The following is an 11283-nucleotide window of genomic DNA, read 5'->3' on the forward strand; positions in this document are numbered from 1 at the left end:
GGGTAACCCTTAGGAAAAATCTCGGAAAAATAAAAAAATTTTTTGTTGTTGTTTATTACTAGCAATGTTCTTCCGACGTCTGTTACTTTTTAAAATATGCGTTTCTAAAGTCCATAAACTTTTGGGATTGACTGTATAGCCAATACATTCTTAACATAACAATTAGTTATTGAAACGTTGAAGACAGGGACGAATTAAATATTCACGTTATTATTTTTTCGTGTTGCGAGTAACTCGTGGCGCCATCTAGCGTAATCGGCTCGAAATATACACTTTGTATTAGGCAAATATAAAGTGATAGGAAGTTCCACTAACTCCTCGTGTGACGTCAGCAACAGGAGTTAGTGGTGCCTCCTTTGATTCATATTCTCCTAATATGAAGCGTGATTGGTTAGAAATCCAAAATGGCCAACGATTGGAAGCACGATTGGAAGCATCCGTGATTATATTCTGTGATTGGTTAGAAATCCAAAATGGCCAACGAATGTTTACGATTTCTAAATTCACTCTGTTTTAATATGAAGCGTGATTGGTTAGAAATCCAAAATGGCCAACGATTGAAAGCATTCGTGATTATATTCTGTGATTTGTTAGAAATCCAAAATGGCCAACGACTGTTCACGATTCTTAAATTCACTCTGTTTTAATATGAAGCATGATTGGTTAGAAATCTAAAATGGCCAACGAATGGAAGAGTCCGTGATTAGTTGTTCCAATGGATGGAAGAATTAGTGGTTCCTCCTTTGATTCATATTCTCCTAATACAGAGTCCGATTTTAGAGAAATATTTGGCTTGGAAATCGACTTTGTATTAGGAGAATATGAGTTGGTAGCAAGTATCATTAACCATAAGGTGTGTTCTTGCGCATCCATTGGAACAAATAATCACGGACGCTTCCATTCGTTGGCCATTTTAGATTTCTAACCAATCACGCTTCATATTAAAACAGAGTGAATTTAAGAATCGTAAACAGTCGTTGGCCATTTTGGATTTCTAACAAATCACAGAATTTAATCACGGATGCTTTCAATCGTTGGCCATTTTGGATTTCTAACCAATCACGCTTCATATTAAAACAGAGTGAATTTAAGAATCGTAAACAGTCGTTGGCCATTTTGGATTTCTAACAAATCACAGAATNTTATCAATATTTATCGGACGCACGTGGTTATTTTCGCCATCTGTTGACGACGAGAATAAACCGTCACATTGACCGGGTTCGGGAATTCGTAGTTTCGAAAGATACAGTTGTCTTTTTGTTTGTGTTCAGCTTGACGGTTGCAACTAGAGGACTTGTGTTTGAAAATTAAATGTTCGGACCTAACAGAACGGCCGGCGAGAAGGTCACTTACGTTTCAATCACGCGAGTGTTTCCGATGAACTGAGTCAACGATTTTTATTAAGGAACGTCGATTCCCCTGTCAGAAACAATCCTTCACACGTCCTCGTTCTCTCGAGGTAGGTTCGAATCCAACGAAGAATCCTTTTTACTTCTTGTCATCCATCAGGAATCGTCGGCGGTTAAAAGTTCACCATTAATTCAACTGTATTCGAAATACACTGTCGATTGTGCAACAAAATTTCCATATAAAGAGGCCTAATCGATCTTAATTTCCAGTGTACGTAACATACTTTTGTTTTGCACAGATTTTCGATCATGGAACAGGACACAGAATACGTAAAATTGCCATTGGAAGAAAGATGCGTGCACAAATTATGGCGAGCACGACTGCACGGTTACAAAGAATGCGTGAACACGTTTCAATGCATAGACGACGAGAAGTCACCCGAATGGAACAAATTCCTTGGTTTCATAAAGAAATTCGTATCAGACAGTAACGCCGTCACTCGAGGTAGGTTCGAATCCAACGAAGAATCCTTTTTACTTCTTGTCATCCATCAGGAATCGTCGGCGGTTAAAAGTTCACCATTAATTCAACTGTATTCGAAATACACTGTCGATTGTGCAACAAAATTTCCATATAAAGAGGCCTAATCGATCTTAATTTCCAGTGTACGTAACATACTTTTGTTTTGCACAGATTTTCGATCATGGAACAGGACACAGAATACGTAAAATTGCCATTGGAAGAAAGATGCGTGCACAAATTATGGCGAGCACGACTGCACGGTTACAAAGAATGCGTGAACACGTTTCAATGCATAGACGACGAGAAGTCACCCGAATGGAACAAATTCCTTGGTTTCATAAAGAAATTCGTATCAGACAGTAACGCCGTCGCTCAAGAAAAAGGTTTAGAAGCTACATTAGCCTTCGTGGAGAACGCAGCAGTCGCAGGGAAGACCGTCGGAGAAGTAATGAACGGGATAGTCACAAAATGCATCGCTGCGCCTAAAACAAAAACAAAGGAACTGGCAGTTCAAATAACGTTGATGTACATAGAAATCGAAAAGCACGAAGCTGTTCAAGAGGAATTGTTAAAAGGAACTGAAGCGAAGAATCCAAAAATAGTCGCCGCTTGTATTTCCACACTGACTTTGGCTTTGAGGCAGTTTGGACCGAAGGTGATTAACATCAAACCTTTAGTAAAAAAGATCCCCAGTTTTCTGGAGGACAGAGATAAAATCGTCCGAGACGAAGGCAAATTTATGGTAATCGAGATTTACAGATGGATCGGGTCTCCGTTAAAGCAGCAGTTAAACACATTGAAGCCTGTACAACTAACAGAATTAGAAACAGAATTTAATAATTTAACACAGGAGAAAGTGGCGCCTATTCGATTTCTGAAATCGCAGAAACCGAAAGAAACTTGCATTACAGATTCCACGAGCGACACCGGCGAGGAGGGCAAAGACGATCCTGATAATGGCTCCGTTCCTGAAGTCGACCTTTACGAGATGTTAGAACCAGTCGACATTCTTTCAAAACTCCCAAAAGATTTCTACGAAAAGGTCGAGGCTAAGAAATGGCAGGAACGAAAGGAAGCCGTGGAAGCTTTAGAGGCTCTTGTAAAAAATCCTAAATTAGAAAACGGCGATTATGGAGACTTAGTAAGAGCCTTGAAGAAGATAATATCGAAGGACACAAACGTATTAGTCGTCGCCTTGGCTGGTAAATGTTTAGCAGGACTCGCGTCTGGACTTAAAAAAAGATTTCAACCTTACGCCCCCGCGTGTCTCTCGTCGATCCTAGAAAAGTTTCGTGAAAAGAAACAAAACGTGGTGCTTGCTCTAAGAGAAGCCGCCGATGCGATTTTCCTCACAGTATCAATCGACGTAATATTAGAAGACACGGTGGCCGCGTTGGAGAACAAGAATCCTGCAGTAAAAGCAGAGACTGCGACTTACTTAGCGAGGTGCTTCGCACGTACTCCTCCACCGAGCTTTAATAAGAAGCTTCTAAAAGCTTATACCAGCGCATTATTAAAAACTTTGAACGAACCGGATCCAACTGTGCGAGACAGCTCCGCCGAGGCTCTTGGAACAGCCATGAAACTCATCGGCGAGAAAGCTATGATGCCGTTCCTCACAGACATGGATAATTTAAAATTGACGAAGATCAAAGAATGCGCAGAGAAAGCTGTGATACACGTTAAAGTTCCTACAGCGTCGAAGGTTTCCGAGAGGCCCAACACAGCGCCTAGTAAAATTGAATCAACTGCTAAGACTAAGAAAGAAACGAAACCCGCAAAGAGGCCGAATACTAGTACGACTAAAAAGCCTTCTTCTAAGAAACCATCAGCGTCTTCGTTGACTAATTTGGCTGGTTCGAAGAAGTCAGGTTCTAAACTGCAAACGGAGAAGAATTACAGCGTTGAGGAGATAGAAGAAATGGCCATGCAATCTTTGCCAAGCGACGTTTTGTCTGGTCTCGTTGATAGCAATTGGAAGAATCGATTATCTGCAGTTGAACAACTCTTTGAATTTGTTAAACAAATGGATCCAGTGGAAATACCTGTACAAGTAGTCGTACGAACCATGGCTAGGAAACCTGGGTTCAAAGACACTAACTTCCAAGTATTAAAACTGCGACTGGAAATAGTAAAATTCTTAGCAGAGAATTTTCCATTCTCTACAATCGTCTGCGAATATTGTATCATGGACATAACTGAGAAGCTTGGCGATTCTAAGAACAGCTCAGTCGCTGCTGAGACTCTCCTCGCCATAGCAGAAGCGACGAGCTTGGAATACGTAGCTGACGAAATTCTAGGCTTCGCTTTTAATCAAAAGAATCCTAAAGTTCAACAGGAAACGTTGAGTTTGTTGTCCAGGGCGCTTACGGAATTCGGCTGTGCCGTGAACGTGAAGTCTGTAATGGAGAACATGAAGAAAGCAGTCGCTGCTACAAATCCTGGAGTTCGTACAGCAGCTATTACTCTATTAGGCACGCTATATTTATTTACTGGGAAGCCTCTGTTGACGTTCTTCGAGAACGAGAAACCTGCCTTGCGACAACAAATTGAACAAGAATGTGAGAAGCATAACGGAGAAACACCGCCGGCACCGATTCGTGGGTCAAAGGGTAAGAAAGAAAAAGCCAGCGACGACGACGAGGATGTAGAAGTTGAAAAGAAATCGAACAGCAACAGCGAAATTGATATTAACAATTTAATCCCACGTATTGATATCAGTAATCAAATCACAGAAGGTCTTCTTAATGAATTATCTGATAAAAACTGGAAAGTACGAAACGAAGGACTGCAGAAGGTAAACGCGATAATATCAGAAGCGAAATTTATTAAAGGATCCATCGGCGATCTCCCGCAAGGTTTGGCTTTACGTTTGGTAGACAGTAACAGTAAAATAGCTCAGTCGACTTTAGGAATTTGTCAGGCGTTGGCTGTGGCCATGGGACCTCCTGCCAAGCAGCACATCAGGGTTCTCTTCCCTGGGTTTATTCAATGTTTAGGAGATAACAAAACCTGGATCAGAACCGCAGCTATTTCCTGTATAAACACTTGGGGCGATCAATGTGGATATAAAGAGTTCTTCGACGGTGAGATGATCAGCGACGCTCTTAAATCCGGCTCGCCTATTCTTCGATCAGAAGTCTGGAATTGGTTGTCACAAAAATTGCCTCTGATTCCCGTGAAGCAAGTCTCCAAAGAGGAGCTCTTCGTATGTCTTCCACATTTGTATAACAATTTGGAAGACAGGAATTCTGATGTGCGTAAGAACGCACAGGAAGCAGTTCTGGGATTCATGATTCATCTGTCGTACGAAGCAATGGCTAGGAACACAGAGAAACTGAAACCAGGATCAAGAACAGTGGTCCTGACTGCGTTGGAGAAATCGCGTCCGAATTTGCCTATTAAACCTCTGCCTTCGAAGAAACCAGCGGCGGAGGGGAATCAGAAGGTGGTTAAAAGCGGAGGAGCGGTTAATGCTAGCAAGGCGACGGTGAAGCCGAAACAGAATCAAGCGTCGTCGAAACCTGGCAGCGCTAGGAAGAAGGACGACGACGTGGACACGAGTCCATTACTGGCTACTAATAATCTTAAACATCAACGAGTGATCGATGAACAAAAGCTGAAAGTATTAAAATGGAACTTTACTACGCCTAGGGAAGAATTCGTCGAGCTTCTGAAAGATCTCATGACTGCTGCAAATGTGAACAAAACGTTACTGGCGAACATGTTCCATTCAGATTTCCGGTACCACCTGAAAGCCATCGAGGCACTCACCGAGGCAAGTAATCTTGTAAAACAGAGAGTTTTATTCTATAATTGTTTTATTTTATTATATTATATATTGCAGGATTTGCCTGAGAACAGCAAGGCTTTGGTGTCGAATTTAGATCTGATTCTTAAATGGCTGACGCTGAGATTCTTCGACACTAATCCTTCAGTATTATTGAAAGGTTTAGAATATCTGCGAGTAGTGTTTAATTTATTAATAGAAAACCAGTATCACATGTTGGAGAACGAAGCCGCGTCGTTTATTCCTTATCTTCTCATCAAGGTAAAAAACATTCATAATTTTTCTGCTTATTTTTATATATCATTATACAATTTGTTATTTAGATCGGCGATCCGAAAGACGCGGTGCGCAATGGGATCCGCGCGTTGTTTAAACAAATAGCGTTGGTTTATCCAGTGAGCAAATTATTTTCTTACGTGATGGAAGGATTGAAATCGAAGAACGCCCGGCAGAGAACCGAATGCTTGGATCAGCTCGGCTCCCTTATTGAGAATTACGGATTATCTGTTTGCCAACCGTACGCTTCTGTAGCGTTGAAAGAAATAGCGAAGCAAATTGCAGACAGGGATAACTCTGTTCGTAACGCAGCCCTGAACTGCATCGTTCAAGCGTATTTTCTTCAGGGAGAGAAAGTGTATAAACTGATCGGGCAGGTAATCGTTTCTTGATTGTAATAACAATGAATTATTATAGTTTTCTTATGTAAATTCCAGATGTAAATTTAATGTAATATTAATTTTAATTGTAAATTTTTATTCAATTTGTATTTAAATTGTAATTAATGTAAATTTCTTATGTAAATGGCAGATATCTGAAAAGGATCAGTCGTTGTTGAATGAACGCATAAAACGAGCTGCTAAAAATCGGCCGACGAAGTCTGCTTCTGCGAACAGACTTCCAACACCGGCGAACGTGACGCCTACTCCTGAAGACGTAAAAGCTGATTACGAAGAGGAGAACGAGGATTTACAAGAACCGCAGATTTTACCTTCTCAGGTTTCCAACGAATTGTAAGCAAGGATTGTTTATTTGTTTTAATAATTAACTTTGCACGCATTCATCGCTTCCGCAATTAATCATTTTTTAATACAAATTCTAGTTTTGAAGTTTGATTTCTTTTTAATTTATATTTGGACGAATTTGCTTTTACGTCGTTCCCCAGGCCACAGACTGAAAACGTACAGAACGAAGTTGAAACGCAGACCGAAAATGCGAAGACAGAAATCATGCCTGACAAACTGCAAGAATCTCGTGAAATTAATGAAACTCCTAAAGAAACCTCGACGGGGACGAGCTTTTCGTCTCTGAAAGAAACCTCGACGGAAACTAACACCGTTTCGCCTCCGAAAGACGAAGACGATTTAAAAACGTTCGTGCTTCTTGTGATCTGTTTTCAGTGTGCTCTATGCGCTGTGTGGTGGCGGGTATACGGGATATACAACGATTCTAATTAATTTACTTGCACAATTCTGTAAATCATTAATTTATAAACCTGCTTTCCCTTTACAAACGTTCGTTGTTTTCTACGTTTGTCAAAATTCGAGTTTTTTAAGGATCTATTGGCTATATAGTCAATCCCAACAGTTTATGCACTTTAGAAACGCATTTTTTAAAAAAGAATCACACGTCGGAGGAATATTGCTGATATTAAACGACAAAAAAAAATTTTCGATTTTTCTGAGATTTTTCCAAGGGGTACCCCTTCAAATTTTGTGAAATTTTCGTTTTTTGCCAATAACTCCTGAACTGTTGGAGTTACGGGGATGTATGTACGCTCATTTTGTAGGGGACGACGAGATCTACAATTTCCATGTAAAAAGTTTTCGCTAGCGTTAATAGTTTACGAGTAATTTGCAAAAAACTGTTTTTTCGTTTTTCGTAAATAACTCGTAAACTACTGACGCTATCAACAAAATTTTATATGGAAATTGTAGATCTCGTCGAGCTCTACAAGAAAGGTTCTATGCAATTTTCTCGTAACTTCAAGGGTTTGGAAGTTATTGAGGAAAAACGAAATGTTTTGCCAAAAGTTCGCGATTTCGACGGTGGAATGGTCGGATTTCGTCAACATCAATAAAATGTCAAATAATCATGCTTAACTCGTTAAATACTGAAATTAGAAGAAAAATACATAAAACCTTTCATGTAGAGCACGTTAATAGCTACAAATTTTGTATATACGTCAATAATTGGGTATTTCCTTCTATACTTTTTAGCACGTAGCTATTTATTATTAACATTATTCTTCCGACGTCTGATTTCTTTTTAATTATGGGAAATCCGTTTTTGTAAGGTACATCAACTTTTCGGATTGACTGTATAGTCAATACATCCTTAACTCTGGTGGCCATCCGTTGATCATTCTCACACGATTTTAATTTATAGAAACTCTCCCACGTCGGCACAACCGAAAGTCTCTGGTCCCTTTGGATTAGACATGGACTTCCTGCAAAGAATCGAATTGAACGCTCCTGTAAAGTATAAAAATCCAGTTCTCCAGGATGTTAATATACCAGACATAAGTCCACCCACGAACGTACAGTGAGTAACCATAATTACTTTAACAACAAACATAAATTGTCAACGTAATTTATATTTTTCAGAGTGATACCGATATCCCCTCCGAAGTTGTTAGTATCCAAGTCTGCGTCTTTAGCACAGCAGCAATTGAGCTCACCGAATCCTAACAAAGAGGACAGCCTCGAACGTAAAATCCTAGCAATGGCTAGCTTAGATCTAGCAGTGGCAATACAATCGATGAACAGCATAGACAACGTTCGTATTTAACACTTTAAAGATTCATAAATTAATCTAATTAATAATCTTAAATAAAATAGAAATTCTTTTTCTTCAGTTGATAAGATCTCACCAGTTTTTAAGTCTGCAATCTAAAGAGGATAAATTCATCGGTTCTATAAACATGCAGTTAAAGCTTCTCCAAACTTATCCCCTTCAACAAGGAGGAACAGACATCTCTAAAGGCTTTCGTAAAACATTTATGATCCTCCTTGCGGTAAGAACGTATTTTATAATTATTTATTCTAATTCTTATAATAATTATTTAATATAAAATCGTTTACAGTTCTACGACACTAGAATCCTGGGTAAGAACGTTCCGTTGATACATTTGAAAGAACTCGTGGATCAGATGATCAGTTTACTGGCAGAGAGGAAATTGAATCATTTGCATCAAGCGGACGCGTACTACCGCGTGATTAATAATATCGTTTGTAAGATAATAGACAACTCGAACCATACGACTATCATATGGTAAATAATGAAATGGGAAGCACTTCTATTTTACGTTTTTTTTAAATAATTCTTAATTGATTTCAATCTCTTTTTCAGTGCTTTAATTAAACTGCTTCATGGGTGCGCGGAATCTACTGGGCCGTACGAGGAGTTAGTTATGAAGTGTTTATGGAAAGTTGTAAAAACGATTCCTGATTGGGCTGCGGATTTGGATTACGACACGATCCTCTTAGAAGTGCACCGATTCCTCAAGGATTATCCAACCGTTTGGTGGAAGAAACGCAAGTCTGATACTCCGCTGCGAACTATTAAAACTATTCTCCACAGCATGACTCGAGTAAAGGGCAGCACGATTCTCAGTCATTTGACACGGATAAATAATACGAATGAATCAGAATTGCATTCTTATTTAATGAGATTGATCACGGTCAGTTTTATATTATTGTTGTACATGAAAGTTTGATGGATTTTAATGATTAATGATCGTTCTTTCTGTAATATACCTTCAAGCCGGATGAAATTAACAGTAATTCTAGATCGGCTGTGAAATCGAACAGCCCAGGGAAGCCTCAGGAACATTTGTCGAAATTCACTCATCAACAATTGTCTGAGATATTTAAAAAGATCGGATCTAAAGATCACACGCAAGAGGTAAGGTTTTGGTATATTTATGATAATACATCAGTGTCTTCTTTGATGCGATGTACGTATATTTTATACAGGGTTTAATGCAACTCTATGATTTTAAACTGCAATACCCCGAAGCGGACGTGCAACCGTTCTTGACGAAATCTCATCAATTCTTTCAGGATTTTATTGAACAAGGTTTAAGGGATATCGATCAAGCGCGAAAGAATCAAAACCTTATAACGCAAACTAATAATCAATACTCGGCAGGTAAACGAATTTATCGGATCTGAAGTTGAATTAATTAAGGATGTATTGGCTATACAGTAAATCCGAAAAGTTTATGTACCTTAGAAAAACGCATTTTCTATTATTAAAAAGAAATCAGACGTCGGAAGAATAATGCTAATAATAAATAGCTACGTGCTAAAAAGTATAGAAGGAAATATCCAATTAAAATTATCTAAAATTTCTTTTTAAAAAATGCGTTTCTAAAGTGCATAAACTTTAGCCAATACATCCTTAAATCGTTGATTGCCTGCCGTAGAAATAGCAGAATCCTCCGAGGCGAAGAGTTTAATGGATCCGTTGCACAGGCTCGAGAAACTCCGAGCGACCGAAGCACAATGTAGAACCACCAGCCAACCGAGCCCCACATGAATCAACTTCTATTAACACTTACTAGGTAAGATGATGAACAAAAGGGATTAAAAATGTTCGTAGAGAATCGCGACGATCGCGAACGAATAAACTTTCTATTGCAGGGTTACAGTGCTTAAATATCTGGAGAACCAATAACGCATACACGGTATTTAATAGCGCATAGATCATGAAGAAAATAATCATGTTACGCTGTTCCAACGTCAAATGGTAGCATTTATGTTTACGACTCTCTAGCAGCGTACTAATTATGCCCTTTTAAAATAATCGCGAACTCCTACTACTACTACTATTACTCGTATTTATCGAAACCAGGAAGAGAAAGAAAGAAAGAAAGAAAGAAAGAAAGAAAGAAAGAAGATTAAGCTGTAAGAAGCTAGTATTATTATTATTACTCCGTTCAGACTGATTTTACAGGCACACAATTTTCGTTGTTTTAAAATCAACTCGTCTAGTATTTAAAAAAAAAAACAAAGACACGCGTTTATTATTTAATTAATTCGAACTTAATAGAAGAGAAAGCATGCTTTCCGGTATTTATAATTCTGGTATACGATCGTAGACATTACCTATCGTTTAACTTTTTCATGATGATAAAACATAGTAAAAGATGGTAATGGCGACGACTAAGACGATAATAATAATAATAATAATTTAAGATAAATGTCTTCTGGAGGTGATTTCCCGTTTCCAGAACATACTTAGTAGTGTCTATAGATTGTGTATATATTCTAACATAAAATGCATTCAATAAAAATATATCTTACAATAATCTCGTTTATTTGATACCAGGAACATATGCAATGCGCAACGCCTTGTTTAATTTTTAGAGCGAGATATACACATAAGTACACTTTCGACAATGCTTTTATTGAACTAATTGGAGAAAAAAAATGGTAATCATCGTCCCACTCTAAAAAATCGGGTTGCTGGAATGATAAAAAATATTCTCTTTTTATGTATAAGTCTGTACAATTGGGTGAGAGGTACATATACACATCTATGGAGACTTATGTATAATAATATGCATCCATTACCGGGAGTTACAAAATTGATATTCTCTTGAATAGCCTCAGCAATTA

The 11283-nt window shown here is 38.5% G+C and overlaps 2 protein-coding genes across 4 annotated transcripts in view; one reads left to right on the forward strand and one right to left on the reverse strand.

The window, feature by feature from the left end:
• LOC113464467 (sugar transporter SWEET1) overlaps positions 1–11283 on the reverse strand; it is a gene marked incomplete at its 3' end in the record, with an annotated part of 99445 nt that overhangs the window by 19371 nt on the left and 68791 nt on the right. The gene's annotated exons all lie outside the window — the stretch shown is intronic.
• Positions 2025–10973, forward strand: msps (msps cytoskeleton-associated protein 5). 3 transcript variants are annotated; one of them, XM_026814389.1, is made up of 14 exons: positions 2025–5650; positions 5720–5923; positions 5986–6315; positions 6470–6672; positions 6825–7031; positions 8048–8203; positions 8266–8437; positions 8517–8675; positions 8745–8932; positions 9011–9341; positions 9416–9565; positions 9637–9811; positions 10089–10226; positions 10306–10973. In XM_026814389.1, exons 1-13 carry the CDS (start codon positions 2054–2056, stop codon positions 10199–10201), a joined length of 5985 nt encoding a protein of 1994 aa, XP_026670190.1. In that variant the 5' UTR covers positions 2025–2053; the 3' UTR covers positions 10202–10226; positions 10306–10973. The 3 variants fall into 3 exon arrangements, with proteins under 3 accessions (XP_026670190.1, XP_026670191.1, XP_026670192.1); XM_026814390.1 differs by having other exon boundaries at positions 9724–9811; XM_026814391.1 differs by lacking the exon at positions 6825–7031.

Source organism: Ceratina calcarata, unplaced genomic scaffold (assembly GCF_001652005.2).
Source record: "Ceratina calcarata isolate Rehan_Ccalc_2016 unplaced genomic scaffold, ASM165200v1 scaffold383.2, whole genome shotgun sequence".
Classification (NCBI taxonomy): domain Eukaryota; kingdom Metazoa; phylum Arthropoda; class Insecta; order Hymenoptera; family Apidae; genus Ceratina; species Ceratina calcarata.